The 25963-nt window shown below is 40.8% G+C and overlaps 1 protein-coding gene across 7 annotated transcripts in view; it reads left to right on the forward strand.

Moving 5' to 3' along the window:
- oxsr1b (oxidative stress responsive kinase 1b) overlaps window positions 1-25963 on the forward strand; it is a 37573-nt gene that overhangs the window by 6500 nt on the left and 5110 nt on the right. For all 7 annotated transcript variants that reach the window (XM_020602280.1, XM_020602283.1, XM_020602279.1 and 4 more), the window contains 14 exons: window positions 2811-2923; window positions 7360-7468; window positions 13958-14099; window positions 19162-19217; window positions 19461-19570; window positions 19859-19960; window positions 20108-20241; window positions 20317-20365; window positions 21950-22015; window positions 22119-22241; window positions 24281-24316; window positions 25093-25266; window positions 25455-25510; window positions 25688-25740. In XM_020602280.1, coding sequence (XP_020457936.1) covers window positions 2811-2923; window positions 7360-7468; window positions 13958-14099; window positions 19162-19217; window positions 19461-19570; window positions 19859-19960; window positions 20108-20241; window positions 20317-20365; window positions 21950-22015; window positions 22119-22241; window positions 24281-24316; window positions 25093-25266; window positions 25455-25510; window positions 25688-25740 — 1323 coding nt within the window. The remainder of the gene's footprint in view (window positions 1-2810; window positions 2924-7359; window positions 7469-13957; window positions 14100-19161; window positions 19218-19460; window positions 19571-19858; window positions 19961-20107; window positions 20242-20316; window positions 20366-21949; window positions 22016-22118; window positions 22242-24280; window positions 24317-25092; window positions 25267-25454; window positions 25511-25687; window positions 25741-25963) is intronic.

The following is a 25963-nucleotide window of genomic DNA, read 5'->3' on the forward strand; positions in this document are numbered from 1 at the left end:
CACCACACTGAGCATTGGATCACACTGGACAGAGCCCAGAGGAAAACAAAACAATACAGTTCTCTCTGATGTTAGATCAGACTTTGGATCATTTGTGTTGGTAAATCTGGTCTGGAAGCTTTCTGGTCTTTCTGGTCTTGCTCTTTGTATCCACCATGTTTACTCCCTTTTGCTTGTCCTGTCCCTCAAATGGTTTTAGAAAACGTCAGTTTGATTATGTTTCTTATCTCAATGGCAGGAAACCTTCATGTTAACTTCATGGGGTTTGGTTCACAGTTCATTTTTAGAATATTTTTTCTGAGGATACGTGGGGACTACACACTTAAGGGCAATGGTGTAACTGTTGTTTATGTGGCAAATTTCTCGTTGTACATTTCAATCATATGTGGAATGTCACCCAGGTATGCAGAGGATATGTAATAAGACAACTGACGTTGGGCAGAAAACTGGCCTGGCGAGGGAAAAAAAGACCGTCATGGCCTGTGTAAGCAGAGTGGCAGCAGAGAACATTGATACAGGCCACTTTTCTGTGACCTGCTCCATTAAGAGGCCAAGTTAATCTGATAAGATACAAATTTACAGGCACTGTGTGTCTTTCTGTGGTTAAAAAGTTAACTAGAACAGTGAGTGTTCTGTTTTGACCTTGACAAGCCCTTTTGAGCAGTCATAGACATGGCCCTTAATGTGAGGTATCATTTTATTTGGAATCTACATCTCATGAGCAGCTCTTTAATGAAACCTTGAAATTTAAATGGCCTCTTGGTGTTTTCATGTCCTTAGAACCACTTCATAATTTGAGTAATGTGTAATGCAGTAGCTTTGTCTGTTGTAAGGCACTTATTCTCTTTACTATTTCTTTGTGATTTGCTGTCTTTCTTAGTTAATAAACTCTGAGATGCACCAAAATAGGAGTGCGAATGGGAAAACATGATAAAATGGTTACAAGTTAAACTGGGGTTCTATAGATTTACATGACTCAGAGCCCCAGTGCCCCTTGCCCTTGCCTTCTGCAAACTCAACAATCTTCCCCTTTTCAGTGTCCTCTACTTGCACACATACAGGAACACATGCTCTTCAGTTGCTTGTCCAGCCAACCCTGATGACTGGCTGTTTGTTTGTGTGGAGGAATTTACACTCCACTGTGTATAGGGCAACTGATTCCCTGTGGTCTTGCATCCCTGGCTGGCCTCCAGAGGTTTGTTTGGTATTGCTGGTGGTAGTAGTGATGGGAGGGAACTGGGAGATATTTTTACAGCACTGTTCAGCCCCTTGAGCAATGGTCAAATATCCATGCTCATTTGGATGCTGAAGAATTGAGCAAGGCTAACCATACATTATGAGGCTGCCGGTCAGCAGTAGAATGTAGATTTTCACATATATGATGATCTAGATGACCTTGACTACCTATTAAAGAAGAAAATTACAATGATATTGGGTTATCTTAGGGTAGGGTAATCTCATTCTTGGTTATATTGAGTAGATTTATTCTCTGCTTCTCTGATCTAGCCAGAGGACATAATTATCTAGAATGAAAACATTTAAATAAAAACCAGGCATGTCCTCCAGAAGCAGCTTCACTTTTTAATTAAATCATCACCTTTAACAGTTTTTAAAATCACTATACACTGCTGGCTCAATGAAAACTCTAAACAATAAGAACTTTGTTAATATTTGAGCGTAGCTAAAATGAGGGTATGGGAGGTTAGGAAAAGCTTGCTGGAAGGTGGACTCACTCTTTCACACAATAAACCCTATTGCCAGGGGAGAATGTGCTCATAGTGTTGCTCAGTATCATGTATACAGAGATCTTATGGAAACGGACGTGTGTGCATGTGAACGGCATTAAATAAGAACTTTGAGGGGGGCAGTGAAATGACTTCACACATGAACAACAGATATAACTCTCCAGGGGAGGATTTTACAAGCTTTTACACAGGCTGCCGCATGTTACTCAAAATAAAAATTATTTCATTGTTGTAGCATTTGAGCCGTAATCAGATTTGCTAGTACATCAAGGTAGTAGTTATACAAAATGTTAAGGACATGGAAAATGGATCTGATTTAAAGTTTCCAGTTTAAATCACAAGTTATAAAGTGTCAAACAGTAACATTACATACTGCTTTCTGCTTTGGTCTGTACACAAATGTCATAAAAGCCCTTTATTGTTTTTGTTTAACATCCACACTGATATAATTGTAACAGATGTTCACACATGCTCAAAATGTTTTTACATGCACAGATATTTTCTACACGTGTGCACAAATGGGAATTTCTCATGCATGCAGGTTTACCGGTTTACACAAAAGTTGAATTGCAACTACAAACTTACTTTACAAGCTCAACATTTTTATCACCGTAATTTGAGCCCATATTAGAGCTCCATTGCAGGATCATCCCCCCGGGGAACTGCTTGGTTTAGCAGAGTCACTGGCCCCAGTCAGACCTGCTCCATCAAGAAGAATTTGGGAAAGCTAATTACTAATTGATGAATAGACACAAAAGTTGTGACAAAGGGAAACCAGATGAACTCCATTTAGCTTTCTTGAACTGAGGAGGATTTTGAGGTAATGGGTAAAAATTTGCGTTAATACTATACTGTAGCTGTGATTTTTATTTTGAGCGTGAACAGGGGTTAGGGAATGGACATAAAATTAAAATGAGCCAGGGAAGCCCAAGGGTTTGAATGTAGTCTGAAATGAATGTGCTCATTGTGCCAGTATCAGCACAGACAGTCTTGTATTTCCTGATGACAGCCATTATATAAACTCATAATCAGGGTGCTAATATGATGTTTTCCTTTCTGTTTTAGGGAGTGGAGCCACAGCAGTGGTTCAAGCAGCCTACTGTATACCACGCAAGGAGAAGGTGGCCATCAAACGCATCAATCTAGAGAAGTGCCAAACCAGCATGGATGAACTTCTGGTAAGACCTACCACTAAATGCACATTAGACTGAGCACTATGAGATCATGTTACATTTGATGAGTAATCAAAGGTAGAGAAGGAGTTCATTTAAGACTCTGGTATGTGTGTATGTATGGAGTCAGCTCAATCTCTGCTTTTCATTACTCGTTCTCTCCAAGTCCTCGTCCAATCATCTCTGTCATGAAAATCACTATTCTGGTTGGTCTTTAAAAGGGAACTCTGTATACTGCCAGGAAGCTATTGGACCACAGAAGGGACATCTTACTGAAGACTGTATTGTGCCTTTATACCCTCAGTGCAATCTTGCACCACAGCTCAGCACATCATTTACTGTATGACATGTTCTACGATTAAGCTTGAGAGGTGGAAGGATTTTATGAAACTCCCCTGCACATAGAGATGATCAGGTGCTCGTTTGTGGTTTGTGTTCTGGCTTTGTAAATGGCAAAATGTTTCTTATATATAATATGAATTTATCACACATCATTTTTAAAATGTGTAATTGTTTTACAGTTAGCACAGAATTTACCCAACTGTTGTTCCAGTTTAAACCTTTTTTTGGTGAAGCACAGTAGCTATCACTTTCCCTTTTGTTACCGAACACCCAGAGACACCAGACCTCATGATTGTATGTGACACTGGGAAATGACTTGTTATATACTTAGACCAGATGGATGATTGATGGATTTATTTTTTTCATTTCTCTCAGTTCTTGTCAAAAAACAGTGAAATCATCGCTAGAAATTACTGGCAGGTTTCTGGCAGTACTAAACCAAGAAAGAACCCTTCCCCACCCCCTACCCCCAATTTCTGGAGGATGAATCAAGGGACTGTTGCTCCAGGATTGTTGGAGCATGCTGTCACATGGAACATAGCAAGGTCAGATTTCCTGCCTGTGGGTCCCCTCCACCCCCACCCCACTTCCGAGCCTGCTGGGTACCTGGTTAAACGGCAAAGAAGCATTAAATGAAACCCAGAAGGAGCAGCTGTAAAAGAGGATGCCACAAGTTTTAAAGAAGCCTATAGGTCTTCAGCTTTACCTGTAAAATTTGGCAATGTCAGAAAAGCTCTGTGTCTGTTGTAGTACAGCAGTTTAATGGACAAGCTCTTGAGGTCATAGTTGCCTTTAGAGAGATATTGAGTGTTAAAGGGAAGTTGGTATTTTCTAACACAGGAAGTTTGACTTGAGCTAAAGCTAATGATACAGAGGTATATTTGTCTTCAGCATTAACATAACTCTTTCATGTGTTTTCTCATTAACTGCAGATCACCAGCTTTTCTGCTCCTCACAGATTTTGTGTGCATGTGTATATACTGTATGTGCATGCCACAGTGAGATTGTGTCATAGTGAGTGAGTGTGTGTGTGAGGCTCCGAGTATCTGATGGTGACGTAACATTGCTTCTATAGTGGTTTCTCTGTGCGTCTGCCATCAGTGCGGTTCTGTGGCACCAGTTCGTGACCCAACACAGTACTCTGTAACAATAGGTCATTTATTTTTTGCGCTGTAACAAGGTCCTTAGATACCAAATACCAAGTCGATTAAATCCAATATAGAAAAGCACAATTTGCATTTCCTGGGGAATTTTTACTTAACCTACTTACTGTTTGACTTGAGTTCTACATGAGGTCACTGTAAATTTATTGACCAAAGTAGACCAGGTCAGTTTCAGTTCCTTTTATTAAATAACCCAAAGTGACGTCATTCATGTTACATTAAATGTCAGTTTCACTCACCTTTTGTAAAAACAGAAATTTGAGGTATGTTAGGACGATATCAGTCAAAGGCAACTTTCCATTAGAGAAAAACAACTTTATTAGATGAATGGACCAAGAGAATGGAACAAAGGTTTGATGTTCGTTTTGGTCTGCTTTCTCCCTGTTTGTCCTCCATAAGAAATATGGAGTTAAGTTGTGCTTTTACTTAGTGGAAATCACCTTTACATGCCAAAATCTTTGACTCAAGATTTAGAGAATATAGAAAATGTGATGCTGTCGTCATGCCTTGTTGAATATTGGGTAAATGCGCCATTTTGGGAGCTTGCTCATTATTTACAGGGATTTACTTTCACAGGGATTAATCTGGCAGAGAGGCTATGTAGCAAGTATCTGTCTCACCATGAAGAAATACAGAAAATAGTCTTTGTTTTCCAGTCACCATTGAGATGTCCTGAGACAAAATTTTCACAAAGTAACATTTTATCAAAACTCAAAGGTACACATTGTATCTTACACAGATATAAGCAGAATTAATGGTTTTAATAAGCAATGAGGACATTTCTATTGTCTTTGTTGCAGCATAGGTTTACAGTGACCTAATCCTCACAACAAAGTCTTTCTATGGTTCTCATTGTCTGCTGGACAAGACGGGGAAACCTGCCAACTGCCAGAGCACGATTTCCTCCATCTTATCCCTTTTGTTTTATAGTTGTTTTTTTTTGGTTTTGTTTTCCGTGAGTTACCCTGGTCCACAAAGCTGTGGTGACCTGCCTCTTCCACTGTGCTGAGAGCAGATGGGGGGGGGTCAAGCTCCAGTGAAGTCAGTTAGCAGCCAACAGGCTATATCATTATTGTTCTGTCTCAGCCTGTTGTATCCACAGAATGATGGGGGCGACAACCCACAGAGCTCACCGTCTGGCCCAGCAGACTGGAAATTATTAGACTGCTTGATCATCAAAACACCTTTAGTTTAATTCAGAGTGGTATGTAGACTCACCTGTTTGTCAAGAGAGAGCTGATTTTGTGTTCGGTTTGCTGCAACTTTGTAAATTGAACCCATGAAAATTTCTCAGGCTCTTTTTTGCAGACTGATACTGTACAGTAGTATAGTCTTCTGCAGGTCTGTGTTCATTTAAGCATGTTTGTACCTGTCATTGTCTAATGAGTTTGATTCATGCACAGTTTGTACCAACCCTTATTATACCTCAGTTGACGTTCTTAACCCTCTTTTGTCAAGTGCTTTCATAATCATGATGTCATCTTCCCGGTCTAGTCTTTCTTGAGGTACTCACTGAATGCCATAGACTAAATAATAATGACCCAGCAGCTGAAGCGTTCTGTTGTTAATGCACATTGTTTAAACTCAGCATTTATGCTGATGAAACATCAGCATTTGATTGCTAGCATATGACTCACAAGCATCTATAGACTGATGCCTAAAGCAAATGGTTTCAGCTTGAGTGTTCACAGGCTTTAAGTGCACCTGTGGTGTAGGACTCAATAACTGAGGAAAGAAACACTCAGATTTGGTGGAATATGTTTGTATTTGATGAAACTCACAATCGGACGACAGACTGGGTATCCCTCTGTGCATCCAGCATATTGTAAACATGCTGGTTATGTTTAGCATAGCTTGGCACAAAGACTGAGAAGGATGAAAATGTAGATGATGTTGATATTTCCTTCTGTCTGTGGGCTTGATGTCAAAGGATGATATTTCCCAAATTGTTTCTTTAAATGTAAAAAATGTCTTGATGAAACACTATGATTGTAAAATCTATTCTACATGGTAATTTTCTATGTCACTCAAGGATAATACAGACCAGGGATGTAATTCATTATAGTTATGTGTTCAACAGATTTTCACTTTTAATTAATCTCATGATTATTTGGTGATTAATCTCACTTTTTGGTCTATAAGATATCAGAAATTGTTTAAAAAAAAAAAAAAGATGTGGAGCTTTTGCAACAGCTACGGAGATTGCAGAGGTTACATTAATATGTTGCTCCAGTAACAGGTTCAGTCATTTGTCCAGTGTTCAAATTCAGAAACTGAGGAAAAACCTCCAAAGTCAGCTAGATGAGCTTGTCTATCCTCAAATGACTTTGGAACTGGTGCTGAGGTGATAGATTGGACTTCTTTGCCAACATTAGCTCAGCTCTCCTGCTTTCCTTGCGCACACACACAGACACACAGAAAGAGAGGGCATAGTGTCTTTCACTTTTACATAGATATGCATTATACTGACCTAGCCTGTTTCTCTTCTGACTGTTGATGCAGTTAAGATCTTGAGTGTCAGCTACACTAGCAGCTGCTATACGTGCACTGAGTTTGTGCTTGCTGCAGCATCAGTGGCATAGGTGTGTACTGTGACTGCATTCAGATTATTTCCTAAAGGCATACTTTTTGGTGGATGGAATATTAGAATAACTAGCTAGTAAGCGGAAGAATATATAGAATGTTTTATGCTTGATCTCACTGTCACCAAGCCTTTAAACAGCTCTAGATGTTTGCTTGCATCTTCTGACTCGAATAAATAATGTAAGTTTTTAATAAAAATGCATTAGCTTTGTTATGAAATTTCAGTACATTTCCACCAAATTATGATGAGGTCAGTGGCAAATAAACAATGGATCTCATCAGACATGTAAATGCTCCGTGCATTTCTGATTAATTGGATTTTGTTTGTCTTTTCGATGCTTTTGCCTCTGACAGAAAGAGATTCAGGCCATGAGCCAGTGCCATCACCCCAACATCGTGTCTTACTACACCTCGTTTGTGGTAAAGGACGAGCTGTGGCTGGTCATGAAGCTACTCAGTGGTGGTAAGTGCATACAATATGTTTTTAAAACATTTTTCTCCACTCTTTTAATACACTCTCCTTAGCTTAAATCTGTTCGTCATTTGCAAATGGAAAGAAAAATTACTGTTGTAAAAGAGCCAGCAGGTGATTTGGTGTAACGTATCCTGGTGGCATTAAGTCATATTATGGGGGACTAGAATTTTTTTGGCAGGGACCCTTGTAATGAGACGGGCAGTGGCAGGATTTGGGCTATTTACTGCTGGTGATGTTAACAGCGATTGTAGGGAATGTGATAAGTTTGATCCTCATTGTGTCCTGTGTGAGCTGCAGCTCTTTCCAGACTTTGACTCAGTACGGTGCAGGAGCTAATGACAGGGCAGAGGTAATAACAGTCCACAGGCTGGCTGGCTGGCTGGTTTCATGGCATCAATGTGGCAATGCTGCAATTAACTAGGAGCACAAAGAGGAGGCCACCATGAAGAGAAAGACCTCAAAATGCAACAGTTGCATTTGATTCTGACTGTATTGTTGATTTTTATTTTAATCTGAAATGTATATTAAGATATAGAAATTTTATTTCTGGATCATTCTGTTGGGGAGGACTTTTACAGAAGACCTTTGAGCCTCCTAGGCAGAAACAGCATGAACACATTCTGTGCCAAACATCTGACAAGCAAGATGAAGTGGGCTCCATTAGCTGTGAGGTGAAGACAAACTAATGAGAGCAATAGTCAAATTGCCTCTGATCTCTTTCCATTCTGATTTCACTCTCATGCACTTCATTATACAAGCACATATGTACACAGACACATCCACACGCTAACATTTCCACTCAGTTTTGACCCTCCCTTGTCTCTTTCAGACTCGCTGTGTAAATAGCATCCTGCTGTAACAGATGGCATGCCTGGCTCCCTTGGATATACTTGAGCCATGAGCTGCTTGGCAGCTGCCTTGCAGCTGGGGCCCAGGGCACAGTGCCCACCAAGTGATGTTTGAGCAGACGGCCACAGCAGGAGCAGACATCACTTAAGATGGCCTCTCTCGTTCACCTTATTCTTGTTCAACAGAGGCCCCTGATATTGAGTTTTATTGTGTAGAGTAATTAAATGATGGCCATAGTGCCGTCTGCCATGGAGACAGACCTCTAATGAGGTCAGATTTATAGACCATCACTCCACAGGGCCGAGCATACCGGCCCCAGGGAGAGACGACTCCTGTCAGACCTTCTGGTTTGATGAAGCATAAGAAACCCTCTACACTATGACTGTGTCCTGTCATGGGTATTTGAAAGATGGATGATGGCTAGACAGTTGATCTGGCAAAGCCCTGCCATTTTATACTGAGAGCTTTTGGTTGTAAAGCGCATTGTAAAGCATAGATGAGGCATCAGAGTACAATTTACAGGTATCATTACTAACTGAAAAGAATGTTGTTAGACTACATAGTACTGCATAGTATCACATGCAATAGTATCACATGCAGTACAGTCAGTACGTAAAGCTTTTAGACCCTTTCAAGGTTTCCACCTATTGTTATGTTTAAGACTCATCTTAAAATGGATTCAATTCATTTTTGATTTTGCTTCTCATGGTTTGGGAGTCCTTCAGGTGCCCTTTGGCAAACTCCCAGTAGGCTGTCATGTGCCTTTTAGTGAGGAATGGCTTCTGTCTGGCCACTCCACCTGATTGGTACAGTGCTGTGCTTGTGGTTGTCTTTCTGTAAGGTTCTCCCATCTCTAGAAAGGAACTCTGAATCTCATTCATAGTAGCCCTTGGGTTCTTGGTCACTTGTCTGACCAAGGCCCTTTGTCCTCGACTACTGGCTGGGTGGTCAGATCTATGAAGACCGGGGATGGTTCCGGATCTTTTCCATTTGAGAATGATGGAGGCTGCAATGTTCTTGGGCACTTTGAATGCTGCAGAAATTTTCTTGTATCCTTCTCCACATCTGTGTCTTGACACAGTCCTGTCTTGCAGCTCTGCAGATAATTCCCTGGACCTCATGGTTCTGTTTTCACTCTAATTTATATATGAAAAAAAAAATTAGACAAGTCTTTTCTTTATGGTTCAAAGCATTTTGCTGCTCACGCAAAGTTTAGACCGGGCAATAATTTACTTTTCATCTTTGACTGAGATAAACTCATATTAATGACATGTTCAGCTGGTGAAAGCATGCCTCTTGCCCTCATCCTCCATCCTTTGTTTAGCTTTTTAGCCAATGCGAACCTGCCTGTGTGCACGTCATAAAATAGCCCACCAAGGACACAAGTCAAATCACATCCAGCCGATACAGTAATGCAGCATCACTTCTCTTACGTTACCTGTTAATGGGGAAAACTATGCAATAATATTGCTCACATAATAGGGTATTTCTGCCCAGCAGTACTGTATGCCACATTTTTGTGTTATTTATAAATGTAACTCAGGTGGGATCCCACTCTTGTGTCATATGATAATTCATAGTGGTATACCACTCTGACAGCTGTGGCTGTTTGCTTTGCAGAAACGGTATGTCATCAGTGTTCCACTGGCATGTACCATTCCCCTTTGGCAACAATGACATACCAGTAAGAAATGGCTTTTGACACTGAATCAGGAGTGGCAAGGACATACAATTTCAAATTGTTGCTAGTGAAGTAAAGCTTCTTAGGTGTTCTATATCTCATTTATCAGCACAGCCACCTTCACTTCATATTATATGTTTTTCACACAGATAACTAGAACCTCAGAGACCTAATCTTTGTCAAGATTGCTCTCCTCTCTAGCAAATCCATTCAAGGCTAAACTTGCACAGTTGTAGGCACAGGGCTTTTCAGGAAATTCCTGTTCTGAATATGATGTGTGACAGCTATTTCATTAGAGTTCTGCATAACCTTTCACTGACGGTGTTCACGTTGGACATTAGACATCCACTGACAGATCATTCCAAAGCAAGCAGAGGAATGTGTTCTCAGGAGATTAGTGTGCATCCTCGCCTGACCTACAATCACAGCTGCCGAGCTCAATCAGACGTTGCTCAGAGATGAATCCAGCACTTCTAGAGTTTTCCTGTTATTGATAGTTTGGTGTGGATCAGTGGATTTGGCCCTTAACTATTATCAAAACACTGACAGGGAGCTTTGGCGAGGACCCATGTTCACAGAATTGTAACAATAAAATTTAAGATGTAAAATTAACTTTGTCATATTCTTCCATACGAGTTAAATGTGTAACTTTTTAAAAGTTTTGACAGAGCATTTCTCAGTCTGTGCAAACAATCCTCACTTTATACCTTGTTTCTGCTTTGCCACAGCCCCTCCCATGCCCCACCCTCCCTCTTCCCTTCCAACCTTGCTTGGCTTTCTCTATTGCCCTTTAGCACAGTTGGCATCTACTCCCATTGCCTACATCCATTTCCAACTCCTCCTCCAACCTCTTTTACTCTCTTGTCCTCTCCCTAGGTCTTTAAGCTTCTGCTGTCACCAGGTGAATTGGAACACTGAAAAGGGAAAGTTGTTGGTTGAAGTGGAGTTATGTTCTGACTTGTGCACCTTCACACTTTCTGTGTGAAATCCTGAGCGATTTGGCTAATCCAGCATACAACAGAAATGATGATTTCCTCAGTGTTTGTATGGTCGACAGTGTATTCCAGTGCCAAGCTTTCATTTATTCTCTGAGGTTTTTATAAACTCTCACTCTGGGGGTTTGGCGACAAACCAGACCAACAGGTGTCATTTGTCTCGGAAGCCGTAGGCTTTCCCCTGCAGAACGAACGTTTGGATTGTTAACCTGTCAGTCAGTGTCAGCATGTTTAAAACGACCTAATGAGGCTTGAAGAGGTCAATCCGATGAATTTGGTTGACAAGAGGTTGACAAGGCTAGCATTTAGTGATCGTTCAGCATCATGTGCATGTGTGTCTGAACTGTTTGTTTTGCTCTACCCTTTATTTTTGCCCAAATTTTTCTGTTGCCTTAATAGAAAAATTAGAATCGTTGTTTATTTTGTGTAAAAATGAGATACACAGTGCTTTCTTTAGCTAACTCTGGCTGCACTCCTTATTTACCCCCACTGAGGCAAATTGTTGTACTCCACAACAACTTAACCAGAGAAATGAATGCAAATGCCACGCTGCATGCATGATATAAAATAAAACTAATTTGACCCATGTCAATTATAAAGCACCAGAAGAATGTTGGTTGTATTTAAGGCAACAATTTGTCATTGTTTTTCATTTTTCAGTCATTAATAATGACAAGTATCACATTTTGACTCTGGTAGGGGTGGCTGATGCCAACACTGGCCACCCCCCTGGCTCTGCCCATGTGTTTTTAGTCATTATGCTAAGCTATGTTAGCCAAATGTTACCCACAGCTTTATACTTCACAGACAGACATAAGTATTAATTTTCTCCTCTAAGTTTGGGCATGAAAGTGACTGGAGTATTTTCCAAAAATATCAAACTGTTCCTTTAATAATGTAAAGGTAAAGCAGGGCTGTCACTTCTCACTCACTGTTGAGTGAGCAAGGATAAGAGCTGGCACCTTAGCTACTTTGTCACATTCTCTTCTAATGCCACCTTCATTTGTTGCCTCATTTAGAGTACAACTCCCCACTAATTTGATCTTGACTCCAGTCACTTACCCTCTTCCTCTCAGCATCTTCATCACTGTCACCTGTCACTTTTCATCACTGCCTCTCTTTTCTCCAGCCATTTCAGACAAGGAGATGAATGCCAGAATGAGTGCAGTAGCACTGAGAACAGAGAGGGGAAAAATCAGAGACACTGCCTTTTCTCAATGAGCTTCAAAGAGCCGTCACGTCAGAGACTCGGGGCTACACTATTCTTTCACTCCTGACTTGGCTCACTCACACACTCGTACAGTGCACCCACTATCTCCCACACTCAGACACTCTAGGCTGCTTTTCCCATCTTTCCTCCTGTGCTCTTCTTTAGAATGGGATTGTCTCTTTTCCTCATTGCTGAAACACATTTTCTGCCGTGCACTGTCACTGCACAAAGAACCCGTTGAACCCATCTCCTCTCCCTCCCTCCCTCCCTTCTCACCCTCCCTTTCTGTCTCGCTGTCTAAGATCCTCTGCAATAACACTGTCTAGTCTCAGGTGGCCCATCATTGTTGGCACTTGTGGATAATGCAACGAGTCCTTGTCTGAGTGCTGCAGGCGAGGATTTCCTGAAGTGGCTGAGCAAATAAATATCTACACACACCTTCCCTGGCACACTTGCTAAAACAGTTTAATCCTGGAATTGTTTCATGGACAGTGTTTTGGGCCTTGTAAAAGTGATTCCCTGTTGTGTGTGGCTGACAGTGTGTGTGAGTAAGAAAGGGAGGGACCGGCGGTGTGGTAGTGTGATGTTTGTTTCACCGCAGCACAATGCAGCTTGTCAGGCAAGTGGCGTTCTTTTTGTGCCTCTGCTTTGTCCCCATTCACTGGTGTCGCTCAGTTTTTTTGTTTTGTCAAACCAAATGCGAACACTGAACCTATTTTCCGAGAGGTGTTCTTCATTCTATGGAAGGTCACACAAAGGGAATCGTACATTGACAGCAGTTTGACTTTTCAGAGTGCTCCTTTATGTAGCAGGAGCCAGGCTGAAGGAAACACGGTGACCTGTCTTTTTTTTTTTTTTTTGGTTTTGGCTCTAACTCTGCCAAGTGAGTTAACAGAGCTGAACTAGTTTTCTGTTCAGCTGGGGCAACTGACGACAAAGACAAAGGTTTGACTTATAACTTTAACCTGCAGATTTATCTTCACCGCCGATCTCCACCTAGTTCCAAAAATATTAAAAACAGTTTCAATCTACAATAAAACTGACACACAGAATAAAATTTCTTAAAACTGTAGAGCTTGTTTTGTCTTTGTGAACGTGACTCTAGAGATGATGTCATCCACCATGCCGGTGCTGCTCTGTAGACAGCAAATCATGAAATGTCTCTTATAGTAGCCATGGCAGGTCACAATATTTGATTATTAGCTGTGTGCACTACATTGAAATGAAGCTCCTTTGTTTGGAAAACCTCGATGGAAAGTCCTGTGAGCATGCAGTCTAACTGGAAGTCAATGGACCAAGTTAAAAAAAAAGTCTTGTAAGCATTTTCAAGTCTTATTACTGCTTAGTCACTGAGACAGTTGTCTCAGTTAGCTTCTAAAATTATACTTGGGTTGCATAACATAAATTCCTAATTAAGATAATCTGTCTTTTGATTTCTCTCCCTCCACCACTGGCTTGTTTTGCCATGGCCAAATGAAAAGGTCATGGTGATGTTTATGGTCAAAGGACTTTGTCCTTGTGCAAAGTGAGGTCACACTAAATATTTAAATATTGTGTGCATATTTCCTGTATTTTCTGTATAAAGAGACAAATAAATCTAAATAATCATAACTTTGCTGAAACAGCAAAACTATGGTGGCCTAAAACCTTTGCAAAGCACTATAGTTTTCAACAAAGAAAAATGAAGCATGACATTGTAAAGCTAGACTTTTTATCACCACTGTCCTATGTTTGTTTGTCAGGCTCAGTGCTGGACGTGATCAAACATATCATCTCGCGAGGCGAACACAAGACAGGTGTCCTGGATGAGTCGAGCATAGCCACAGTGTTGAAAGATGTGCTTGAAGGCCTGGAGTATCTACACAAGAATGGGCAGATCCACAGGTAATAAGACTCCTTGCCTACCTTCCTGTGGTACCTTAATAGAAGTGACACAGGATGTTTCATCATCAGGCTTCACTTTGAGAGTTTATGGAGCAGAAATATGCAACTTCATCCATGACTTTGTCTTCTCTGGTTCTCCCATAATAGATATCTCACTAATATTTTGTCCTTCCACTTTGTTGACATGATATTTTTATCTTGACTGAATGGAGTCTGTCCACATTTGTATTGGCACATTTTTTGAACACAGTACTTCAGTTATAGTATAATATATTATGTGTGCTCACAGTGCTGATGCCTGTGAAAATGTCAACATTCCTCCAAGTTTGTGTTCGGCTTGGTTGATAATTTGCTCAATGCAGTCTTGCACATACGATTAACAAGCGTTTTGATCTTTGACTCCACGTCCTCTGCTCAGCTATGAGTGCTATGTGTGTATAGAAATACAGTGGAAATGCAAGGCAGAACTGATATGAGTGACCTGAGGCCATGAAATGGCCTTTTCAGGCAGCCACTTTCACTCCAAAAGGTCAGGAGCATCATTGGGATCTCGATTGAGATGAGGCAGTATACTTCACCAGTGAGTCTGCATTCAGTGTTCCAGAAGAAGAAGCAGCAATGATGTGTTTGTCTTAATATGGTAAAATCAATCAGTGGTTATGAATGAAAAATCTAAATAGTCCTCATTTTCTATCTTTGTTATTAAGCTATACACATGATATCAGCCTGTAGTGTTCTAATAAAACTGCAGCAACTTTAAATTAGAGACGGCTGCAAGGCATCTATAAGTAGACCACCACTTCAGAGCTGATCATCTTTAAGAGGAGTTTTATGAATATGCATAAGTGGAATGAGTCAATGACAGATTTGCATGCCGCAGGAAATGTGGTCCCGAAAGCTCTTCTCGAAGCCATTTCAAGACCTGGCTAAGTTCCTGCACACAAGCTGAACCAAGTCAGTGTACAAGCTGTAGATGCCATTTATTTGCCTCCTCTGTATATAATATTTATTGCACACTTTTTTGTAAGTCTCCTTTTTTCTCCCACTGGTGCAGACCTAGCTGGGGACAGGCTGCATGTGTAAATAATGCATGGCTTTTCAGCTGGGTAAAATGCTGAGCAGCTTTCAGAGTAATGTGCCAGTGTGAAACGGAGAGAAGCTTTAGGGGAAGACTCTGAGCAAGAGGCTAACAGAAAATGATATAATAATAAGAAATAATTAAGTAATAATTTTAACATCTACTTTCAGCATAATGTGATTAGTCACTGCCAGAGAGGGAGGATTTTTTTTCCTGAGTAAAACTTGTCTTTAACTCTGTTCCATCAAAGAAACATTAAAGTATTTTTAATAGATCATACATTCGTCACATCGGTACAACCCCAGACTCCGAGGTGTGACTTGTGAAGATTAATTGCCAGATAATATCTATCCAAACACTGAAAATAGTCGATATGCTGAGAGTGGAGAGGCCATGATCAGTCCGTCGCTGTGCGCTGACGTAAACGTGCGTATGGCCGTGCATGTTCTTCCTGTGCAAACTGCATCAAATGAGTTGGAGCCTTAGGGCAGGCGTAATGAGGTTCTGTGGGTTGGGGGTTACATGATATGTTGGATCCACTGCAGAAAAGCAATTAGAGTCTTGAGGCCTGGGCTCAACCAGAGACATTTACCACAAGATGGTGAACTTCTCCACCTTCACAGTAGCCTGGAAAGTCAGCCATTCAGAAATGACACTTGTCCTCTAACTTGAGCAGCCGGTAGACTTCATGCACATAGTAAAAGAAGAATAGCACCCTAGTCTAGATTTTGTCAGTTTTTAGAAAATCAGCCTGTGAGTTAATCTATTGGCAGGAGAGATGTTACTGCTGTGGTGAGCTCTTTGCTTTACTCATCTCTGAAACCTCATGTGTCTTCTGAGAGTACATGGCCAGGCTTTGCCCAGCAAATTACTCTGTATGTGGCTTAGTAATGACTGTGTTATGGCTGTAGTTATGCTGCCTATGGGAGCAGAGAGGCTCTTGCTGTGTGATTAAAGCAAAATTGACAAAACAAATCGATTTGGAAAAGCAACCAAACTACAGAAGCAGAGGAAGATACTTGATGGTTTAAAGAGGGGAGGTGCTTCATCTCCATAAAAGACCCTCTGGGTGTCTCATAAACCCTCTTTTACAGCCCTGTTAGGGGCGTTGTGGCCCTGGCATCAGAATGTAATGTCACAGGAGGTGACCTGTTGGAGCTGCAAGGTGCAAAGCCTGCCAGATGAGAATGATAAATCTTCTTGAAGGTTTCATACTGTAGCTGTTCCCATGTGGCTGCTGCCTGGCTATCGTTTCACTAGGCCATAAATATGAAGCACCATACATATCTTGTTAATGTTTAATAGCGATTGTTGCATTGTATTCATTGGGTCTCATGTGCTTTAACAATTAGAAATAGATAACGTACGTCAGTTATTCTTCAGACCCGACCTACCTTCTATTGTAACAAATGGTTTTGATGACTAGTAGGAGTTTGGATTTTAACTGCAGGTTGTTTCTTTTTTCCTCTCTGCTTCTTTGAATTTGCATAGTGCGTTATGTCATCACCACCTCCTCCCTCCTCCTCCTCTTCTTCTCCTGTGAATGTTAATGACTGTCTGCGCTCTGCAGCCTTTTTCTCAGAGCATTACAATCTGCTGCAGTGATCCATAGCACAAGAACGGGAGGGATGCAATCAGCTCGCTTTGATTGCACTTTGTCAATGAGACAGATTTATGGGTTGTCTGTTATTAGAGTGGACCATATTAAATTGGAAAATCCCCCATAAAATAATCATGTTATTAGTTTTAATTTATGAATTTCAGCAATTTGGACAGCAGCATATCATAACTGCATAGATGATGATGATGATGATGTCATCTACAACATCCGCGTTAGAAACAGTTGCACACTAACACTTTAATTTTAGCCATGCTAGCAAAGTTGATCAAGGGATGGCAAGGTTGGTTGGTAGAAGCAGAGTAGACTCCTACAGCTCTTCATTTTTCTTGGAAAAATGTAAGAATTAAGATCGGTAGCAGATCTGGTGATGTGGCCAGAATGTCTAATTGGCCTGGATTGAATCTACAGTACCTCATTAAAATACTGACCATAATTAACCCAGACTAAATACTGAATCACAAGTGGAAAAAGACAATTAGACCCACTGAGAGAGGTGCAGTGGTTGTGTAAAGGAGGAAAAGTCCTCTTTCAGCCCCAGGTGGTTCACAGTCTGCCCGCACCTCATTCTCATCCTTAGAAGCAACATAATAAATTACCAGATGCAAATCATCCCTGTTGTAATGTGCTAACACTAAGGGCAAAGAATGTGCTTGATCTTGTTTAAGAAGCATCAGTGATTGCAAGAAACTGAAAAAATACTGCATCCTGGTATCTCCTAACTGTTTTGTCATCAAAGTGACAGTGGAACAAGCTGTGGAGCGTAGAAGTCTGTAAAGCAACAGTCTTTGTTTTTTTTTATCCGCCCTTTCCTCTCTCTCATCCACTACATCATCCCTAGAGTGACAGTTGTGTAATTAAGCCCATCTCAATACAAATGCACATCGTTTTGCCATATATAGTACAGATAGCTGTCATCTCAATACAAATGCACATCAAAGTTTTGCCATATATAGTACAGATAGCTGAGCTTATTACTGAAAACACAGTTAAGAGAAGGCACCGTTCCAGTAGAGTGTCCCAGTCTCCTCCTGGATACTATTAGTATCCCAGCAGTCATTTTGCTCTGCAGTGGGAATTCCCATCATTTGTTTTCATCCTGTGGTCCTAATATATCATGCACTTCATGCTGCATTCCTTCTTATGTGGCTCACGGTTTGCCACTCCCTGCCCCTGTCGTTGCAAGATCTTTTGATCTCTTGGCTGTGTGATATTTTAGTGGAGCGCTCTTAGCTAAAGGAGACGCTGCACTTAGGTATTCATCAGCATTTGCACAAAGATCTGAACTGTGACCTGCAAGCTTTTGAGTCCGTTCAGCACAGTGCGTGTCTTGTTTGTGAAGGCTGTATTTGTGACTTTAAGGGGTGCAAAGAGCCAAACTGTCAACCCTACCTCATTTGCTTTTTTTGCTGCAGAATTGGGGCCTGAAAAACTAAGGTTGTTTTAGTGATCCAGGGGAAGCTTCAGCATGTGTTTGCAGTATTTGCCCCTGACTTTTCTGGTATTAGAATTATTATTATTTTCTTGGAAGCTGTGTCATGTCGCATCTCTACATCAGAACTCCAAAGATCAGTCTATTTTTACAGTCATTGAGAGCATTTTGTTTGCTAGAATGATCCTTGATCATTTTTGTGTTTCAGTGCCCCCATCTGACAGAATGGTGAACTGCATGGTTATAGAGGCTGCATTTCTGTTGACTCCATTAGTCTGCCTGGATCATACGTTGTGCTTAAAGATCTGTTAGAAGTTATTCAAGGTGAGGTAGCTGAGCATGTTCCGGCAGTTGTACCACTTTGGTGTTCTCTGTCTGGTTCAAATCTTCCTCCCATTATGCTCTATTGAAATGTAAATTCATTTCTGAAAGGCTGGACAGCAGAAAGATCTAGCTGTTGTCTCTTATGACACCGCTGCTATCCTTACATTTTTAGTTCCTTGCCTTTCACTTGACCTTTTGACTTTTTCCTCTGAAAGTCTGTTGCTATGACAACTCTGGCTGGTGAGACAGCAGTATTCATTTTGTTTGGCAGTCCGTGCAAATGTGTGTGAGTGTGCATGGAGGCACACAGGCAATCGGATAGCTGACCCTGCTGAATCCTCTTCTCACCACAAGAGGAGGCTGAACAGGGCTGAACAAATTAACCACAGACTGTGCATTTTAATAGTCTGTGAGATGGATGAAAGCTATAAAACTGAGCTTTTTTCCATCAGTAAGCAGTCACGAAGAAAAGAATTCCTGAGCTTGCATTAAGCCGGGTCCATAGCTGAACTGTGTGTGTTTAATTTTTATCTTTACTATTTAATCTATGCATCAGCTCCTTGAAAGAGGTGTTTTCCCTATGTATGGACTTTCGTATTATCTTTCACAGAGATCTCAAGGCTGGAAACATTCTCCTCGGTGACGATGGTTCAGTTCAAATTGCAGGTATTTAACTACAAGACAGCACTACAGCACCTTTCAGCACTTGTCACCAGTTGTGTAGAAGTAGATGTTTTGTTTCCCCTCACCTGTGCTACAACCTCATTTTTTTCCTTGTTGAGCTGTTCCAACAACTTAGTGTATTTGTGCACAGGAGGAAAATTATCAAGGCTGTTAGTAATTTACTGCTCTGGATAGTTTGTGTGTGTTTGTCTCATTTTTTTTATCCTCACTGTTCCCATCCTTCAGACTTTGGCGTCAGTGCCTTTCTAGCCACAGGTGGTGACATCACTCGAAATAAAGTGCGCAAGACGTTTGTGGGAACACCATGCTGGATGGCTCCAGAGGTCATGGAGCAGGTCAGTGTCCTTTAGCATAAACCCGAGAATTATCCCTGACAACAGAATATTCACAATTAGACACAACTTCTACTAAATACTGATGCTACTTTAGAAATCTGAGGTCTACTGCTGTATCATTTTTATTGAGACTAATCACTTAGACACCATACAGTGAAGCTCTGGAACCTGCAAACTATGTATGATTTAAAATGATGAGAAAGAAATGACAGAAGAAACGGCATATGTCAATATAAGAGAAAGAAAGACCTTATGTGTAAAAGGTCACTGTGACTTCTGCTTTTGCAGGTGAAGGGTTATGATTTTAAAGCAGACATTTGGAGTTTTGGGATCACAGCCATCGAGCTTGCCACAGGGGCTGCACCTTATCACAAATACCCGCCAATGAAGGTGAGAGAACCTGGGAACGATTTTTGTAGTTTATGAAACAGAACAATTGCAACGTCAGCTCCTCGCACTTGCTGTGAGTACAGCTTGTCAAGTTTCAAAGTATTTGCCCTTGGCACATTAGAGTAAAAATGTTGCTGGTGTCTTCAGGTCTTGATGCTGACACTGCAGAATGACCCTCCAACCCTGGAGACTGGCATCACTGACAAAGAGATGGTAAAGAAGTATGGCAAATCCTTCAGGAAGATGACCTCTTTGTGTTTACAGAAGGACCCAGAAAAAAGGTGCTCACTCAAAGTCTCAAATAATACATAATGCTGGAGACTGAACTAATTCATTGTCATTCTGCTGGTTTTCAGGCCAACATCCTCAGAGCTGTTGAAGCACAAATTCTTTCAGAAAGCAAAGGTAGGTGTTTGGTGTTTTGGTCCATCTGAGCTTGACACTGTGTGAGCATCATTGCTGTTTCAGGCACTGTTTGAGCTGGCTGATGAGTAAAGGTCTGAGTCTGCAGCAGTGATTGTGTCTGAATGGCCTCATTTCCCCCCGAGTTGAAAATTAGTGTGATTGCTCCCAATGACCACTAAATATGTCTTTGTGTGTGTAAAGTCCGTCTCCTTGAGGTGTTTGTGTGAGATCGTCTGCTTGTCACTCTGCTCAGCGTTTCAGTGTGTTTGAACCAAGCTGAGTTCACTGCAGCACTTCTATCATTATTAGAGCTGCAGAGCTGTTTCTAACAAAGGCAGGAATAAACAGTCAAACACCAGCTTCTGTCCAGTTCCCTAGCTACTAAAACAATTAGACCGCTGGTTCAGCGTGTGACATAGCCCACATACAACTTGGTTGCTTTTCTGGATATGATCCTGGTCAGCAGCAGGAACTGCAGTGCTCTGTATGTGCAGCAGAGGACAGATTTTGTCATCATTGTAGAAGCGACACATTTCTAATGAGTGAACTTTAGGTCTTACTCTCAGCCTGCTGGAGCCACTCTGGTACATTAGCGGATCATCACATCTCCAAAAATGTTGAAGCAAATTTCTAAATTGGCATTACTTGAATAGATTGACCGCATATTTGAAAAACTGATGGTTATTTTCTTGCTTGGAAAAAAAATATCAAAACTTGAATAAAATGGCATAATAACAGTCAGGCCGAAAATTGTAATAGCATTGAGCCTGCCCTGCCACCACCATGGGATGTTCAGCCAGTACCAGGTGGTGGAAAGGACACTAAAGACTTCATGTTAATGCTTCCGGTGACATTGCTGCAAACAACCATGACTTATCTTAGCATGTGTTAAAGATCCACAGCAAAGTTTCAATCATAAATGTTTACTTCAAACTAAAAAAATAAAGAATCAGTGGAGATGTTTAAGTCTCAAACAGATCATGGCTTCAAAAATGCAAGTCAGATCAACTCATGTTTATAAGTTATGAAATGGTCTCAATGTCGAATTATCTTGAAAATATAAAGCTTAGATATTTTTGCAAAATGAATGAAATGCATTAGTTGATTCTACAGAATGCCTGTTTAAATATTTCCAGTGCAAATGATAAAAGTGAAGCTGACAGGATTGTTGGTTTGAAGTACAGTGAGGACAGCTTATTTATGCAGCACTGTTCAAAACCAGACTAGTTAAGTGTTGTATTGTTAGAGACCAAAAAACAATAAAAAGCATTTCAGTAAATGAATATAATGATATGTCCCTCAGAGGGAGAATCCACTGTAACCTGGGAGCCGTTACAACAGAAAGCCTGGCCACCACATTTGTTGCCCTTAGAATAGAGTAGAGCTAGTAGCCTTTCTTACGATGACCTGAGAGGCCTACGGAACCTGTATATGATCAGCGACTCACTAGATTCATTCCTAAATTTGACAGGAAGCCCAGCATAGCAAAGAGTCTTTGTTAAGTACCAACTTAATGGGGCCAGTTTCTGGATAATTCATGACCTAATCAGGTAACAGTCATTCATTTCTTTCCTGTTATGACAGACCCATGAATATTTACATGAGAAGTTACTTCAGAGGGCGCCCACAATAACAGAGAGGTCAAAAAAGGTAAGATAACAAAGATTCTTATGTCATTACACAGGATGTTAAATGTTTCAGCCACTTACTGTGCCACAAAGATGAGTTCACTTTTGTGCACATGTGTTCTCAGGTGCGTCGAGTGCCGGGTTCCAGCGGCCGGCTGCATAAAACAGAGGATGGCGAGTGGGAATGGAGTGATGATGAGCTGGATGAAGAAAGTGAAGAGGGCAAAGCAGCTGTTGCTTCCTTAAGGGTGAGGTGAACCTACAACTTGTTTTCCCCCCACATGCACACATTAACATTTTGTTGTACGCCACATCTTATCTTTTAATGACCGTACTCTGTTTAAATGATCATTTTCATGTCTGTGCCGTAGCACGTTTGTCCGTTGTCTCTCCACTAAGTCTCTTGTATGTGTGTATGTTCTTTCCGATGGCCAAGGAGCAGCAGGTGAAGCCTGTTAGTGCCCCCAGGCGACAAGTGCGCTTCTCCTACCCACTCGAGCTGTCTGCGCCCAGGGTTGTTCACTAGCCACCACAATACAGATGGCATTCCCCTAACAAGGAAAGACTCTCTCTGCACATGCCAGCTAGGGTACACATGACAGCGAAGAAGGGCAGGAAAGACCTTGTAGGGATACAAGAAGGTGGAGAAAAGAACAGATTACCTTTCTTGTGCGGGTTTGCATATGAAGTTGTAGAAGACTGTAGAAACTGTGTCCACTTACTCAGATGTTAAAGTTTATCTTTACAGCTATAATTGACTAAATCTCATCTTGACTGTTGGTTAAATAGACATTCACCTTAGATTCACTTGATTTAACAGAGTAAATCTGTGCACAGATAAACTCTGATCCTCTAGTCCTGACCTTGTTCTGTGATTAAATTACTTTGGCATATCAGAAGACACCTAGTAAGACACCTGACTAAGTTATGCAATGGGTTTGTTGAAGGGAAAGATTTGCTGCATAGTTTCCAAGAGGAAATCCATGCATGTTGTGCACTTGCAAGTGGAATTTGACCCATAAGGTAATCTTATCAGAAACCATTAGTCATTAGATTGAGATATTCTTTCTTTCCCTGAAAAGAATAAGGCATAAAAAGTATATCCATTTATTATGGTTCAGAATAGAAGTTTGGAGGCCTGCAGCTTTTTTTTTTTTAAAGTCTACATATCTAGATAACAGTTGGCTTTGAGAGAGCATTGTTTTATCAAAGGAGTAAGAGTTACCTTTCCTGGAAGCCATCTGTATTTCATTTCCTCTTTCTAAATCACTTTTTATTTATACTGACCATATCACATTTAATCAACACAAGCCAAATTACTTATAAAACTTGGTCTTTAATTCAAGCAGTAATGATCATTGCAAAATTCAGGCTCTGTGGTGTGTCTGCTGTTTTCCTGCTGGCTACTTGTCAAACTTTATTTTCTATCATCGGCTCCTTTGAATGTTACTGTACGTCTCTTAGCTCTTAGTAAAGACCAGCATACTCTGTTCAGTAACAGCCTGAAAACACCGACTGCCTGTATAAGACAGAAGGCTCCTGAGCTGATGTGATTTCTGACCTAGATCAGCTCACACACCACATCACGTCTTCTCAGTTGAGTCAGTTTGTCTTCATCTGGGCTTGCAGAGCTTCTGTCTGATGCCACGTTGCTGCGATTTGGTTTGAGTCCAAACCTTTCATTTGACTGTTTAACAGTGACTTTTTCACAGCTAACATTGCTTCTTAGTTTTTAATTCTAAAACTTAAAACGGCGACTAAACTCCAGATTATATATTCACTCGTTTACAACTCAATTACCAGCATTTCGCTCATGGTGAAATTAATATAGTCTTCTGTCTTGATAGGGCTGTACTGTATATAATTAGGCCTATTTAGTAAATTTTCTGGTCATTTTATTGAGAAACTGTTTTCAGGCTGATCTATTGAATAAAATTTGTGGTAAAATCCTGCAAATCCAATATTCCTATAAATCAGGCCTGTTTGATTTCAATGTTGCTTGACATTTTAACAGTCTGTGATATGTCATGTCACCCACCAGTTAGGGGAATGTAGTTGATTAGCATGTGATATCTCAGTTCTCACTGCAATCATATCACTTAAAGGAGATTATGATGGAGCAAGTGGACCAGTAAATGAGGAGAGTGAACGAGTGAGCTGGTTTAATCGGTTTAATTCTTTCAGTTTCCCTGTATTCTTTGCGTCCATGCCTGCTGTTTTCGCTTGGCTAAAAGCACTACAGTGAAATCCTTCTCTCATTGCTGTCTTCTATGATCTGTTTTTATAGTCACCAAGAGTGAAGGAGGGGTCTCAGAACTCAGAGGTGAGTTTCAAAAACTCTGCAGCGACTGGGATGGAGTTTCTGTACACCAGGATACACCTAAGTGATTATAATCTTAAATAGCTCAGACTATTGTAATTCCCTTTTTCTCAGCAAAACATCCCTGGATGCTTTACAGGGGGTCCAGAATACTGCTGTTAAGCTTTTGACCAGCTTTTCAAAGAAAGAACATGTAACACCAGATTTCTTTACACTGGGTCCCAGTTAGATTCAGAATTCATTCTTGTAATTAGTTTTTGTTATAAAGTACTTTGTGACATTTGTTCTATAAATGTGCTATATGAATAAACCTGACTCACTGTTATTTAATAATTTCATAAGATGTCAACAGTACCGATGTGGTATGTTATTTAAACTACAAAGTGTGAAATGCGTTTATGTACCATGGATACGTAGCCTAGCCTTTAACACTGTGGTCAGTGTGGCACTAAAAGCAGTCCTTGTTTGAAGGTAATGTGCATTAGTTGTCATTTTCTGCCCTGCAGCACATGAAAAACATTTACATCCCTAAAGACTGTGATTGTATTTCCTCCCATGATGACACAGTATATAAATAGAGCAGTACATAATGCGGCAGGTTGAAAAAGGCACAGGTTTTGCTACACCTCACGTACCTGCACATACAGAAGTCATTTCAAACCTTCATTTTATCCTGCATGTTTGTGCTTAGACCAGAAAGCATATTCATATTAAAAAATAAGTTGCCCTTTGTAGCACACTGATTTAGATTTGATGATTTGAATATATTTCTCCCTCAGGTTTTTCCAACTCCCGAGCCCTTAAGTAGTCACCTCCAGTCGACGGCCGCAGGTCAGGCAGACCTACCTCAAGCTGCAGGCCAGGTTCCACTGCAGCCCACACCAGTCAGCGCTCAGTCCTCTGACCAGGCATCTTCCACACCAGGAATACCCGCTGCTGCTGTTCCCACACAGGTCAGTCTGATTTTGTTTTCCATCATGTGCTTTTTTTTTTTTTTTTTTTTTGGACTACTAGCTTATCTATAATTGTTAACCATGATATTTCTGATATTCCTTCCTTATTCTACTCCTTTAGTTATGCCTAATATTTTTAAAAGTTTTCATCCCATTTGTTATTTCTGTCTGTGGTTTGACATTGACAGGTTCCAGCTGCAACAGGGGATGCTAAGGCTCCCATTAGTTTGGTATTGAGGCTAAGGTACGTTCATACATTACACATTGTAAAAATCAGTTGATCAACAGGCCAATCAGTTTCCCCCCCCCCTCTCTTGTTTTGTTTTTATTGTTTTGCACTTTTATTTGAGTGGAATAAGTCGACCACTGAATGGTCACGTTGACTCCTCTGATCTGGCTTTTCTTTCTGTCATCCCTTCAGAAATTCTAAAAAGGAGTTAAATGACATCCGCTTTGAATTTATGCCAGGAAGAGGTAAGCGGACTTTCTTTTCAAAGCCAGTTTTGTTAATCAAAACCCAGCCTCTGTCTGCTGGCATCTCCCACATTTACAAAATATCCTGTGGTTCAGACTTTTTGGCTGAGGATGCTACATTTTGGGTAACTGGTAAGAGACGGTGCCGGATTTAGTTAAACGTCCCTTGGTCTATCAGTTATTCTACACAGTAACCAATCTGGTGACTTGAACTCTTGAGAAA

This window comes from Monopterus albus, unplaced genomic scaffold (assembly GCF_001952655.1).
Source record: "Monopterus albus unplaced genomic scaffold, M_albus_1.0 scaffold55.1, whole genome shotgun sequence".
In the NCBI taxonomy this organism is placed as follows: Eukaryota; Metazoa; Chordata; class Actinopteri; order Synbranchiformes; family Synbranchidae; genus Monopterus; species Monopterus albus.